The sequence below is a fragment of the Macaca nemestrina genome, chromosome 16 (assembly GCF_043159975.1).
Source record: "Macaca nemestrina isolate mMacNem1 chromosome 16, mMacNem.hap1, whole genome shotgun sequence".
Taxonomy (NCBI): domain Eukaryota; kingdom Metazoa; phylum Chordata; class Mammalia; order Primates; family Cercopithecidae; genus Macaca; species Macaca nemestrina.
Genome location: NC_092140.1, coordinates 19368826 through 19384490, shown reverse-complemented (window position 1 = coordinate 19384490; position 15665 = coordinate 19368826). Strand labels below are relative to the sequence as shown.

The 15665-nt window shown below is 38.0% G+C and overlaps 1 protein-coding gene across 6 annotated transcripts in view; it reads left to right on the top strand.

Annotated features, from left to right (window-relative positions):
• The window catches only part of LOC105477239 (glypican 6), a 1180155-nt gene that overhangs the window by 1075111 nt on the left and 89379 nt on the right, over positions 1 to 15665 (top strand). For 5 of the 6 annotated variants that reach the window (XM_011733662.3, XM_011733647.3, XM_024791688.2 and 2 more), the window contains 2 exons: positions 10137 to 10280; positions 14691 to 14720. In XM_011733662.3, coding sequence (XP_011731964.1) covers positions 10137 to 10280; positions 14691 to 14720 — 174 coding nt within the window. The remainder of the gene's footprint in view (positions 1 to 10136; positions 10281 to 14690; positions 14721 to 15665) is intronic. The other variant, XM_011733670.3, reaches the window with a different exon arrangement.

The following is a 15665-nucleotide window of genomic DNA, read 5'->3' as shown; positions in this document are numbered from 1 at the left end:
TTTCTAGATTCACAGTATCTTCTCTATTGAAATTCTGTTTGTATTCTGCCTATCAGTTCCCACTTACAGCACTCCACCGAGAAACAGTGACCTTGAAACATCGTTTATTCTTTGATGTCTTCATCACCTAGCACACAGAAAATTGGGGTTTGTTCTATTCCTGCTTGTAATATTGCTGGATAACAGGGTCAGATTTTTCAGATGCTAGATACAGGCCAGAGGGAGGAGGGAAGCACACCTTTTCTTATAAAGTAAAAGGAAGGTTTGAAAAAATGCTTATGATGCATTTATGTGATATGCATCCAGAGCAAACTAGTTTTAACTTTCCTTGCATGTAAAAGGGATAAAACAAAAATGTTCTCCTTTTGATGATAAAGTAAAACTCCTTTATCTCTAATCTTTAGAGATTTATCTGAAGATTTGCTTTCAGTGTAACTTCAGGGCCAAAAGATGAGAAGATTACATTTAATGTAGCCTACTCAAGAATAAATGATGGAAACACAATTCAGCTTTAACACTCAGTGTGTATTCTTAGGAACAAGAGAAGGTGCTCTCCTGGTCTCCTGAAAAAAAGTCTCCTTCCAACTTCTTCGTACTTAGGAGAAGAGCACCTGCTATGGAACTGTGCTTCTTGTAGGCAGTGAAGTATTGTGTTAGAGAAATTTCAGTGGCCTCTGCCCAGTCTCATAAACATACCTCCTTCTCCCAGCTCTTAGCACTTCCCTTCTATGTGGTGATATACGATCTGGTTTGGTTCTGATCGAGTCATTGCCTCAGCCAGCCTACATTTAAACATGTGAAGGAGCCACATCTGTGGGGGAAACATGCTCATTTGTAGTGTTTGCCCATGTCTGTGGTGTAATTACTCCCTCGTGCAGATTTCAGACTACCCAGATGATGTCACTGAACACAGAGTAGCACACCCTGGTGTAAAATTTCCACCTTACCGATATGACTGACACGATTAACCTCAAGAGCATAGATAATAGTAAATTAATTAAAAAGTAATGAGATTTTAGTATAATTATGACCTTTGTTATTAATATAATTTATATAACTAAGTTTATACAACTTAACTTTTAATAATCAATGTGTTTAAGCACATTATTAATAATAAACATTATCAATTAATAATAAACATATTATTAAACACAGTTGCTACTGACTTATGAAATTCCTAAAAATTTAACATGTAGTTTCATGGGCCAGTAAGATCCAGGTCCAGCATACTACTGCTTTTCTAGGAAGATTTCTCAGATGCCCCAGCCTGGGTGAGTTGCCCCTGCAGGTGTTCCATCACACTTGTTACATTCTATAATAATTGCCTGATTTCTTGTCCAAACCCTCTTGGGAGTAGTGACATGTCCAGCTGGCATATCCCCAGCCCTTATGTTTGTGACACTCAACAAGTATTTGTTGAATCATGGGTGGAAGGAATGGTAGAGCCTGTCTGATGTAAATTACATGTTTACTTATATTCTGCAAAGTGATCTTACAGAACTGCTTTAAACCTTACAAGCAAAGGGCATATGAAATAACAATCATTTAGTCAGGCCAAGAGGATTAGGGCTTTTTTCCTCTCCACACTCAAAAATTTGCCTTGTAAAGTTCCTTGTAACTCCTCCTTCCTCACCATTTGGAAGGAAATATCAAGGTGTTTTGCTGCCTGAGAAATGCAAATCCTTCAGGGAAAAATGTCTTCTCATGCAATGCAAATGAAAAGCATTTCTTTTATTGTAGAAAAGATTTTAAGAAGTATGCAATACCTCGGACAGATATTCTGGAACCAAGCTGTGTGAGCATCAGGAGTAAATTTTTTAAACCTTAAAACTGATACAGTAGCTGACTTTTAAAAATTGAGGCCAATGAAAAGTGGACAAAACTAAAACTGATGGCTTGACTTGGTTCAGTAGAACCCAAAATTCTCCTAACAGAGTGCTGAACCCATCCAAGGACACAGAGTTTGCCAGAGAACTTGGCCTGGGGACCATTATAATCAATCTTTAAGGAAAGAAAAGCATGAATCAGGGAGCAAAGAAAAAAGAGAAAAGCAAAATGAGAGGAAACGGAAGAAAAAAGATGACTAGAGAAGAGATTATTCTAAGATCTAAGGATGAATAACTGTTTAGTTAGAAGGTAACCCATAAAGAAAATTACCACACTAATTTTTTTTTAAAAAAACTGACATTTAAAATGATTTTGTAGTGAGTATAATAATTTTATATCTAAAGAAAAAGTCATCATCAAGATGTTTTAAGTTTATATTCAGGAAAACACTTTTTAGGCTATTAGATGAATGCTGTTAGAAATCCCCTAAAAGTGTGTGAAATGAATTTCTAAGGTGCCAGTTATCTTATGTAATGGTATAATGTAGCTCTTTTTGCTACTACTTTTAATGAAATGTTTTTTAAAATATTGCAACTAATTCTGATTTGCTTCCAAATGATATGTGAATGCTCCCAGGCACACACATTTCAGTCAGCACTCCCACTTTGAGAAAGGCCCTAGCTCTGTGCTTAACCTAGACCATCGTTGACAAGGATAGGATACAACTGCTGCAATGTACAGATGCCGCTGTTTATCATTTTGACAGATTGATGACACCAGGAAGGGCGGCTCTGTGAAGAGCCCAAGTTGTCTGCCACTTTGCAGTAAGCAATGGCCATTGCCTGAGCTCTGAGCCCAGCTGTCTCCAGCACCCACGGCTCTGATAGCTCTCCCATGGGCCAGTCAGGAAGCCAATCTAACTATTTTGTGTGCAAGGTCCTCCTAACGGGCTAATCAAGCTCACTGAGTAGCTATTATCAAGTGATCAAGAAACAGTATTTTGGGTCTCGTTATCACTTTAAACAAAATTGTCCATTTGGCTTTGCTTTAATTTAGCCCAGTAAATGTAGTAAAGGAAATATCAAATAGTTTGTTTTACATGGATACATGATTCATTCCTTCAATCGGAGGAAGAAATGTTTAACCTGGATTTTGAAGAGATAATTGATCATTTGATATATATATAAAACACATAGCATATAAAATACATAGCACAGTGCATATAAAACGTAGTACAGTGAAGTGTCTGTCCTATGATAGACACTTGATAAGTGTTCATTGTCTTTCCTTTGCTATCTTTTCTTTCTCATTACAGAAAGCTACATGCTAATTGCCTTCAATAAATGTTTGCAAAAGGGGAAGATTATGACTAAAAATTTTATTTCTTCATAATCTTTCATTCTTAATTTTTTAAACACATATCATGTGCTGGGGACTCCCACAGATACTGGGATACAGTAATGAACAAAATGTATGAAACCCTAATCATCATAGAGCTTAAATTATGTATGTGTAATTCTGCGTAATCCTTAGATTTGATTTATTACCCATTATTATTCTATTTAATTACAGATTACTTAGTTAAAATAAGACACCTTATACCTCATGTTTTCAGTGTATTCTTCTATGCATCATATCATTCTATCTTCCCAACAGCTTTGAGAATTGGGGAAAACATTGTTACCCCAAGGTCACACAAGTATTAGGAGAAAGATTAATATTAACACTCCAAACTTTTAGACTTGTGTTTGTGACCTTTTACAATGTTCTGAATGTATGTGTCTCTCCAAATTTCATATACTGAAATCCTAACCCCTAAGGTGATGGTATTTGGAGGTGGAGGCTTTGAGAGGTAATTAGGACATCTGGGTGAAGCCCTCATGAGTTGGATTAATGCCCCTTCAGAAGAGGCCTGCGGGAGCCTGTTAGTCCTTTTTGCCCTTCTGCCATATGTGGACACAGCAAGAACGTGCCATCTACAAAGCAGAGGGCCCTCACCAGACACCAAATCTGTTGGCACCTTGATCTCGGACTTCACAGCCTCTATAATTGTAAGAAATAAATTTCTGTTGTTTATAAATTACCTAGTGTAAAGCATTTTGTTATAGCCACCAGAATGCACTGATAACACCTACTGGTTACTCCACAGCCATTTCTTGTGAAAATAATGGCTGCACCTGGACAAATATATGGTATCCAGACTAATGAAGATATGATAGCTTCTAGTTGCTTGAATACAAATGGAATAGATTTGAATTTCCCAAGTAGTAATCTAATAGTTCATTCATTGACACTGTAATATAAATTAGAATCTCATAGGTAAATAAAACATTACTTACCCTCAAAACATCAAATCTAATTAAATCTAGGTAACATTAACTGTTACCTGGATTTAATACAAAAGATTAGAGTTCTGTTTGCAAATTTCAATATTTGCCTATATGAGAATAGCAGCACCATTCCTCCATTATAGAAACCTGCTGAGTGGAAAGTGAGAAGACAGAATTTTTTAAAAACACAGGAGCCGAGACAGGATTTACCTGCAGCCACTGCTTCTCAAGTTGCCAGTAATGACTTTTTTTAATGTATAATCAAGCTGCCAAAGACAATGAAGAAGATAAAGAAGACAAAGAGATAAAAGTATAAAGCTACATGTGCCTCCGAAAGAGTGGGCACCTTAGTTTATTTTAAGAGAAGTATGTTAAGATGCCCTAATATTTTTAAAGGAAAAATACTTTTATTTAGAAACCTAAGACACAGCACTTAAACCTTTTATCACCACACCTCCGTCTCCTTCCCATCCCTCCAGAATTATAAAGTGTCTCCTTTCAGCCCTTCCTGTCCTAACGTCAGCTTTTTAAATCTCAGAATGCCAACAGACTTCTGAGATATTATCTTAGTAATCCTCTTAAGAAAGAGGATTCATGAGCCAGATATCTTCCTAAAATCCACAGGTTTTGCAAGTCAGCGAGGTGGAAGGAGAATTCCTTTGTACATCTGTAGCATCTGCCTACATTGAGGCTTCCAAATACTTTCCCGAATTATCTAATTATCGCTTTCAACATCCCTTGGAGAGAAGCAGGCAGGGGTCAGGAGGTGATAATACCGATTCTATTTCTTAAAGGGGTAGAGCAAATGATTTGTACCACAATAAGTTGGCTTATCCTGAAGCGATAACCTCTAAAATCTTCTGTTCTGTTGTAAAAAGAAGACCTTTAGTGTCTTAAAATAGCATTCTTCTCTGGAATTAAAAGCAGAGGAGGGTGGAACAGCTTCACAAATACCTCTAAGTAAATGCAGTTCTATCTGAATCACGTCTCTCCTTGGCAGGTTACAACCACCTTCACAGTATATCTCAGGGTGAATTCTTTGGAACACCAGTCTTATGAGAACCCCATGAGGAAACCATGGTCAAATAGTTTTGGGAAACACTACCAATGTCATCCTCTCTTTCATTGAGTCTGACCACGTGTTAGCATGATGGAACCCTTGTGAGGGTACCTAATTTAACTTTGATAGGTGCAATCTATGACTTATGTAACCACTGTTTGCCCCTGAAAATAATATTTTGTGGAAAACATTTAAGAGACATCCACTAGCAGGGTGTGCTTGGCATGCACCTGTGGTCCCAGCTACTCGGGAGGCTGAGGCAGGAGGATGGCCTGGGCCCAGGAGGTTGAGGCTGCAGTGTGTGGTGTGTGTGCCATTGCTCTCCAGTCTGGGCAACAGAGTGAGACCCAGTCTCTAAAAAAAAAAAAGTAAAAGATTTTTAAAAGGTTAAAAAAAAAGAAAAAAAAAGAAAAAGAAACATCAGCCCAGACATTTTTTCTTCAAATTTTATGTAGAAAGCCAAACTTCTGGAAAATACAGATTATGACATGATAAAATTAACTAATTATCAGGCTTGTACTTTTCTTGACACATGGTTCTGTTTTTCTGCCTTACATATTGTACTTTATCATCATAGTGTGTCTGTGTGGTAAATAATATTGTTATTCCCATTTGACAGAGGAGGAAACTGAGGCTCAGAGAGGACCCTGTAAATATTGGCATGGTAATAGGCTGTCCTCAGCCCCATCCATCTGCCCACCTTTATATACTTGTCCTTGGTAAATGCAATGTTTCACGGCTTTAAGTACCATCTTTAAGCTGATGATCCAAATTGCCATCTCTAGCCATAACCAATTGATCTTCTGACTCTCATTGAACCTACGGCCCTTTCCATCACTTTATTATTTCTCAGTTGTTTTTTCCCTTATTCAAAATGTAAGATGTTGGAATGCCCAAGCCACTGAGGAAAAGGCTCACTGCTCTTTTATACTAACCTAGCCATGGCCCTCATGAGCCGCAACACTGTGCCTAACTATACTGCTGCTAAACTCAGAAAATCGAGACGGTCCAAATTTTCTGCCTAAAAGTTTCCTTTGTCACCCACCCCATGACCCTCATATTTTAAAAATACTTTTTTCAGGCTAGCAGATGGCTTGCTGTCTTAGTCTGCTCAGGCTGCTATAACAAAATGCCATGGACTGGGTGGTTTATAAAAAACAGAAATTTATTTGTCACATGTCTGGAGGCTGGGAAGTCTAAGATCAAGACTTCAGCAGATTTGATGTCTGGTGAGGACCTGCATGGTGTTTTATAGATGATGGCACCTTCGCACTGTGTCCTCACAGGAGACAAGGCGGTGCTCTCTGGATCCTTTGCTGTTGTTGTTTTTTAATAAGGGCACTCATCCTATTCTTGAGGGTAGAGCCTAAGCACCTCCCAAAGGACCTACCTCCTAATTCCACCACATCTGTGATTAGCTTTGAACTTACGAATTATTGGAGGACGCAGATATTCAGACTATAGCACATGTATTAAACATCAAATTGTTAATTTTTACTTTGTAAGTCATCTAAGTTATATGATAGATATATGTTGTTTCAGGTATATTCTCCGTATGAGACTAATACAAAGGGTTTTTTTTTTTTTTTAATCATTTATAAGCAAAAACAACTGCAAAGTACTCCTTTGTAAACCGTTCTCATTAGGTTTTGTAAAATTCTGAAAAATAGCTCTTGATCCCTAGGCTGGGATCTTCTGTAACCAGGGGTCCTTGTTCCCAGAGCTCCCAAGATGGCGGCAAGCCTCTCGTTCGCTGACTTGGGGTCTTGGCCTCACGGATTCCAAGGAATGGAATCTTGGGCCATGTGGTGAGTGTTATAGCTCTATTAGAAGCCGTGGATCACAGAAGAGAACGGTGGAACCCAGCTACTAGTGTTTAGCACAGTTAGGATGAACCCGGGCACTTTGCCGTGCAGGAACAATGGCAAGCCTTTAGCAGGTCCCGAACAGCAATGGGCACCTCGCTGGATCAGGAGCACAGCGGACACGCTGCAGGATCCCGAGGGATGGAAGTCAGCGGCGGGTCTGCAATGGCGGCAAACAGCAGTGGTGGATGGTGAGCGAAAGCTCAGCTGGAGCCCTAACAAACACGTACCAGAGGAGTGTGCAGTTGCAAGATTTAATAGAGTGAAAGCAGAGCTGCTATACAACGGGAGGGGACCCAAAGAGGGTAGCCTGTTGCCAGCTGGAATGCCTGAATTTATATTCAGGTGATAGATGATTGGCTATTTCTTTACCTCCAATTCTATTTCTTTACCTCCTGTTTTTGCCTAATTAGCATTTTAAGCTCTCTTCACTACCTGATTGGTTGGGTGTGAGCTAAGTTGCAAGCCCAGTGTTTAAAGGTGGATGCGGTCACCTTCCCAGCTCTGCTTAGGGATTCTTAGTCGGCAGAGGAAATCCAGCCAGTCCTGCCTCTCACTTCCACACTAAAGGGTTTCTTTTATGGCACTTCTGTTTTTCTAAGGGTATGATAGGATCTCTGTTTAAGGGCTTCCAAGATGTGAGGTTGTTGGGACAGACTGTCATGTAGTTCTCCACCTGATTATGTGGCCAGGTGTTGTTTCCAAAGTAATTACAAGTCAGTGTTTTCCACAGTTTTGGTCACAGACCCCGTGATTTCTGCATGGAAGCTATCTTCAACATCCAAACCTGACCTAAATAACAGAAACTACTAGGCTATATTAACTAACCTATGTTCTGTAATAATTAACACCCTCCAAAAAAAAAAAAGTCGAGCAAACGTGAAGTTTTTCCATTATGATGAAATATCTCCCTAGAACACTAATATTCTTTCAGGGCATTCGTGTTTCTTTGATTTAACTTAACCCAGTGAGCCAGATTTTTCCCAAAGGGTGAATTAAAAAGGTCCGTTAACTCTTTCAGTACCTGGCTTCTCAGCCAGGCCATTAGTATTGTTTCGCCTTAGGCTTTACATTTTTTAAAAGTCAGCTGTCACTTCCAAAGCAATCCAGAATAGCACACTCAACAGATCCCTGGAGCTTTGCAAATGTTAATGCCCTCCATCAGCAGCGACCTTGCCAGGGGGAAGTGATTTAGGCACAAGGGAGAAAAGGGCCCACTATCTTTATCACACCGGTTTACACCATCAGCTTCAGAAATTGTGTGAGAGAAGAAGAATCAATAGTGTGTTAAGACCAATCTCGAGGAATGCCAAGATAAAGTACCCGCGCTCTGCAAAATGCTGAGTTGAAGGAGAACTTTTGAATACAACAAAAGAAAAATTAGCTGTAGTGGTAAAACAAAATGAATTGTGTCTCAAGACAGAATTTGTCATTGTGAATGGCACTCTAGAGCTCTCTGCGTGCTTCAGTGGAATCACATAATATGCATGATGAAAAATGCTCATTTGAGAGTTAACGCAGAATGAAATAACAAAACTGGAACGAATGCATTGCAAATATACTACATGCAAGTTAAGATCAGCTCATGTAAAGAACCCCAAAAAGTTTACTGAAGGAAAAGTATCTAGAAGAATCATCTGCTATGGAGAAATGGAAGAAATAGAATAAAGTTAAACTTCATCAAAGTTTCCTGAAAATGTTACTGCATTTCCTGTAATTCTAGTAAAGGTATTATCTCTTGATAACCAGCCCAGAATGTAAAGCTTCTAAAAACAGCAAAGGAAGATGAATTCCACACCACCCTGAGTGAAATCACTGTGGAAAAGAACCGGCAGCTCAGTCCCTAAGATCATTACAATAAAATGTTTGATTTCCCATAGCAATCTTAATTGTGACATGAACAGCTGTCAACAACAAAATTAGAGGAAGCTGTCATTATATGGCTTTCATCCACATTTGCTTGTCCTATTTCTATACCACTGCTCAAGAGAGTGTTTTTAAAGAATTCTTCCAGTGGAGATTTTCATAACTCAAAGGGGAGTCACTGAAATTATTTGGCTTTATATTCTATACAATGAAATATATTTGTCATGATAACAGGAATCCCAAACGGATGTTTATAGAATGCCAAATTCAAGTATGTAAAAGTGAGACACAATTCACTTAATCCTGAAGTCATTCTATGGAGTAACTATTGCAATCCTTTTTTTTAGGACAGTTGATTCTCTTTATTGTAGTTATGTTCTATAAAGTCACTGCAAACATTGACTTAGCAAATACTGAACCGTTGCGGCAATGAGAAATACAGAGTTAGGCTCCTGCAAGCCACTGGCCACAACAGTTTCATCAATCAGTCAATACGTAAACTTGTGTTATGTGTGTTTCTGTGAAAAGACACCTTATTTAATGTATAGATGATTCATTAACATTGAACTCATTGCACTATAACTCAGGCTTGAAGGAAGTTTATCTAACATACATATTTTTGCCCTGAGACACATTACACATCTTGTGGTTAGGAACGCTTGACAGTACTTCAGCCCGATGCTTCGGGACCATTTTAAACGTTGAAATCAACAAGAAAAAGCACAAAAATGTGAAAAACATTGTACTAAGTAGACCACAAAGAGAACACTTGTTTCCAATCTGAGAGCTGAAATAAGGAGAGTGTCTTCTCCAACCTCAGCTAGGAACATGACTCAAATTTTTTGGCACTGTGTCTCTATGTCCATGAGAGTACTGTGAGTATTAACTTTGGGGTGACAAATAAATTTTAGTGTAAGCAAATTTGCAAATATGGATCTACCAATAATAAGGATTGACTGTGTATGCTGAAACTATGAGTCAGGGAATACAGTTGGTCACTCTCTATCTGTCTGGGTAATTCTTTCTGTCATATTAGTGGTTATACTTGTTTACATTTCAAAATTAGAGTGTATTGGAGGTAAAAGTTTCATGAGAAATGTGGACACCATTGCATTGCACATTTCTGCCTCATGAATTTAGGAGAAAACTCACTGTATAACTTTCTTTACTTTTCAATGGTTCTTCCAGGTCTTTCAGGGATGTGGTCAGCCCAAACCTGCTCCAGCTCTCAGATCTGCCCGCTCAGCTCCTGAAAATTTTAATACACGTTTCAGGCCCTACAATCCTGAGGAAAGACCGACAACCGCTGCAGGCACAAGCTTGGACCGGCTGGTGAGTATTCTCAAACTGATAACCATGGCGGATGCTTTGTTTTACCAAGGTCATTCTTTGAAACTCCTAGGAGATTCTGAAAAAGTTTGTTATAAGAGTCATCTCATTCTTATATCTGCTTCTGTTCTTAATTCAAATATTGAAAAGTAATGGGATCTTTCTTTTGGGTCATGTATTGGATTATTTAAGAAATCTATTAATCCATTAAGAAACTATTAACGCATGTGTGCAGTGACCAAATTTTCAACTTCTTATTTCTCATGAAATATTAATTTGAAAACTAAGTTGCCAGTTCTTCCAGAGATATAATTGCAATAGCAGATTTCTTACTCATCTGCTTCAGTTCTTTTCTGAAAATGGTTATTTATTCAATTATGATATAATGCAATTTTATTATGACTTCTTATTTGCAAAGTTTTCTGTTTGAAAGACCTTGCCCGGAAATCCCAAATCAATGTTACTATCATTTTTTTTTCTTTTTTATGTGTCTTTAAAAAGTTGAAATCCTTAGAATTAGTCACTCTTTGAGCTGTTTTTTTTAGATGTGTGTCAGGGGACTCAGTGATATCCATCATCAAAGCAGTTTATAATACTCGGAAAATGCAACCATAAACATAGTAAATACAATTTTTAAATGTGTTTTAAAGGCCACATTTTGCTATAAAAAGTAAAAGTTCATAATTTTAAAGAAATACTGCCTGATTATTTTTAATTCAATTTCTTCCATTTATAGTACTATAAACACTTTATATACCTGCAATTGTTAGTGCTGTTAATGTTGCTTTGCCAATTATCTTGATGTAAAATTAACAGATAAAATCCTTAATGTCATAAAGCACTTGAACCACATCTGACTGTGTCATATAAACTCAGATCTCAAAGACTGCCAGTTATGAAAATACTTTTATTAGTCACTGTTATAAATTATTTTATGATTTTAGTTAATATCCTTCTATAGTGTAGAACTCATAAGATTAAATTTGTTGAATTTGGCCTCAAAGTAAGTACTTCTCAGCATTTCTCTCTATAAAAATCAAATATGCTTACAACCTAAAGGCCTATCCATGAAGTATCAAAATAAATTTTGTTATAAATTTATTGCCATTTGTTAGCAAACAAAGCCTTCTCTCTAGTGTAGATATTTGTAGTTGCTGCAACCTTCTACTTACCTTGCTTATATCTATTCTTTTTTTTTCCCTTGAGACAGGGCCTCACTCTGTTGCCCAGGCTGGAGTGCAGTGGCATGATCATGGCTCACTGCAAACTTGACCTGCTGGACTCAAGTGGTCCTCCAACCTTAGCCTCCTGAGTAGCTGAGATGATAGGCATACGCCACCATGCCAAGGTTTTTATTTTTTTGTAGAGGCATAGTTTTGCCATGTTGTCCCGGCTGGTCTCGAACTCTTGATCTCAAGCAATCCACCTGCCTCTGCCTCCCAAAGTGCTGGGATTACAGGCGTGAGCCAACACGCCTAGCGGCTTACATCTATTCTCTGTCGCAGTTTCAGGAAAAGTTTAAAAATAGTCACCATTTTTCTTTAAAACAACCAATTAAATTCCACCAAATAACTAGTCAAAGTGCTTTAAAAAAAGGATGGTTTTCATTAGCTTGTGTTGTTTAAATTTTACTTTACAAATTGCATTGTATATCAAGATCTTTCTAACCAGAGGACAAATGGTGAGTATGGGTTTGCTCCCTTTTTTCCCATTTTCTTTGGCTCTAATTTAGTTATTGGGACAATTCAGTCTTTTCTGAATTTTTGTAAAACCTAATTTAAGAACAGGAGTACAATGTGAGATGAATAAGTTCTAAAGATCCGAGGTACAACATTGTGGCTGCAGCTAACAATAGTGTATCGTTCACTTAAAAAAAACTCTGTTAAGAGGGTAGATGTCATGTTGAGTGTCCTTACCACAATAAAATAAAATAAGAAGTTTTAAAAGAACTGGGGTACATTACACACTTAGTTAGAATTGCACTGAATTTGAACAATGTAATGATATGTATGGCAACTAATTAATTTTTTCCCTTTGAAACAGAGAAGCAGTTTTCCCTCATCCCCAGGAGAAATAAACACACACCCTTAAACAGGGGAAGTAGAGCAAGAAAAATATGTTTCTAAAGACAATATTTTTGCAGCATAGCATAAACTAAATAAAGCTTCAACACTTGGAGAATTTTCTCTGGTGTTTAAAATCTGATGGACATGAAAATTGAGATTTGAACCTTTTATAAAGGAACTTTGTTGGTAATGTTCAAAATGCTCTAGATATAAGGGTCTTGAGAGTATAGACAAGTAGCAAACAGAATGAAAATGTTCTACCTTTTGCACCCCTTAAAAATATATTTTATCAACCTTTTTCTGAAAATGATTGGTAATGGTTAAACGTACGATTACAAGTAAAAGCCAAGGACCAGACTCCGTGCTTAAGTATTTAAATCAATAAGCCAATTTTATTCTAAAACATTCTCAGACAGCATGTAGCATTTACTTCCTCAAAGGTGTGGCTTCAGGCTCTGTAAGTGAAAATTGCAGGGGTTTTTTTTTTATTAAATTAAATTCTGATCCCTTCCCAAATGGTAAGAATCAGTGACGTGTAATGCACAGTCAGCCATAAGCCCACTTTGCTCAGCTCCTGAGAACAAGGCGCTGTTTCCACATCAAACGGAGCTATACCAAGGTTATTCTTGAGAGACACGAGTTAGGTCCAAAGCTAATAACAGAGTCTTGCGCCATTGGCTCCCCTGAGGCCTTCTTCCTTTGGGGGTTCCAATATAGCTCTGAACAGTGGAAAGTCGGGGCAGTTATCCTTGGCAGACTGCAGTACAACAGTCAAACATGCTCATCTTCAAGGATGCACTGCGAAACTATCCAGATGGGTCTGTCATCCATTACAGCCTATTTAGGCTGTTTATAAACAAGGCTCATATTACCTACTCCTGTTTCAATTTTTCCCAGAAAAGATGTTTCCTGAATATTTATAAGAAGCATGTGTCTGAGAAAAGGAGGATAATTGGAAAAGATTTCCCTTCATTTCTTGAAGTGTTTCAGCAGAAAAATGCTTCAAAGGACAATATCAAAACACTACTCCAATCACCCCACCCGTTTTGCCAAAATGAAAATAACTATAAAGCACTTGGAGAGTTACTTCTTAGTGCCATTTAAATTAGTACCTGTGGTAATAACTTTGGGATCTGTTGGTAAATGTTCTTATGTCAGTTATTCTAAAGCTATTTTTTAATGGGAACTGGTAATTATGGGGTTTGCTTTAAAAATAAAACTAACAACCCCAAACTGAGTAAACTGCTGCTAAACCTTATATAAAATAATTGAAAACAAAACTCTCTCTTAAAAAAATGCACCAGTTCCATCATTTAACATCTTATTATATTTATAAGGAACTTATAAATTCTTTTGTATCACTAGGGAACATTTCCATTTGCTCCTCTGAAGTTATATAGGCATAAGAAGCAGTTGAGGTAGTCAGAAGCTTTCAGACATGCTACCCTAAAGTGGTTTTTGTTATCCAAGAATGAGTGAATGTATTTTTATAAATTCAGCTGCTGACAGAAAGCCAACTCATCTGAGACTATCGCAGTCCCTACCGCCAACAGCCATGATTTGTTGAGGATACTAATGTTATCAGCTGCGGTAATTCAGTTAACAGAGTCATCCTACCATCATGTTGCTTTCTTGCCACCAACAAACTCCCCTTAGAAGCCCCTCTGTCCCAGCTGACTATTAATGACTTTCAATCAAAGAGACCAGAGATTATTGTTTGCACTCAGGAAGAGACTGGTCATGTTCCTTTATTCTTAAATGTATACTCTGCAAATTCTCTTACATAATTTGATGTGAAACCATAATTTTTTAAAAGGTGGTTCCAATTCACTGGAAATGTCAAGTATAAAAATAAAGCAGCACAAAATAGCTCGATTTTTAAGATCTGAGCATCAAAAGGTATTTCAAATTAGCCTCTGTAAAAGGCAATTAGTTGTACAGCTCAGAAAATTAGAGCACAACATGTTCTACAGCTCACAGACGCACTTGGACAGGGAGTGTCAGTTACTTTATTCCAGCTGATTCATTAGAGTAAAAATGGACTGTGCATGGTGTATCTTAGACGAATATGTTTTATAAAAGTAAGTTAAAAAAAAAAAATAAAAGCCAGGTTTGGAAGTTAACAAGTTGGTGATGATTTAGACCTGTAAATCTCCAGTAAGTATTCAACACTGTACTGTGGATGTGGATTTCTCAAATATCCTACTGGTCATTCTGAGGGAATTTGGGACGGGGGTGGGTGGAATGCCAACCTACAAAGCTAAACTTTGTGCCTGTGCTGTGCTGTTATGTATAGAATAATCTCTTTTTCTTTTTCCTTTAAATTTGTTTTCCTCTTGCTTCCCAGAGGACTGTGTGGCGGACTATGCAGCATAGTGTAAGCATTGGTCTTCTTCTTCCTCTCATCCCCGTTTGTCTTTGTACAGTCATTCCAGAGGGTCCCTGAGAAATTCCCCCACCACTGTCCCTTTCCAAATTATCTGGAGTGGATTGAATACTGCACTTGGCCAACTTGTTTAGTCGTTTCCTCTCTGCTTGCAATTTATGGTTAACAACCATTTTCATATTCTTCTCCAATGGCCAAGTTTTCAATCTAATCTTGGTGGAAGATGAGCTCATCGAATGGCTGATTTAAATTCTGTCCCAATGTTCAGACAATGTGTAGTCTGCCTGGAAAACTAGCTCTTCCCTGTTAGAATATATTGGCCTTTTTCTTGTGCTAATAAGAACATACCAACATCAGCCCTCATGCATAAGGTGCTAAGGTTTCCATTAGCTGAGACATAGAAAATTTAAGGGATTAAAAAATAGGTTGTTTGCCTTTCATTTTGTATTTGAATTTCCTGATATCTTTCCGAGTATTCAGACCTTTTGGAGAGGGAGCATTGGATATTTTTTACTTGAAAGCTTACCCCCACTATGGGACTGAGGACAAGAACCCTCAGGTTATCTTACTTGACTATATTAACCAAAATAGTCAGTTATCTGATCTGGTTTCCGCAATACCACTGCATGCTAATAACACTTTTTATTTTTTTGAGATGGAATCTTGCTCCCTCCACCTCCTGGGTTCAAGTGATTCTCCTGCCTTGGCCTCCCGAGTAGCTGAGATTACAGGTGCACACCACCACACCTAGATAATTTTTGTATTCTTAGTAGAGACGGAGTTTCACCATGTTTGCCAGGCTGGTCTCAAACTCCTGGTCTCAGGTGATCCATCCACCTGGGCCTCCCAAAGTGCTGGTATTACAGGCGAGAGCCACTGTGCCCAGCCCTGATAACACTTCTTAAAGACATGCACCCTACATGGTATCATGGACTG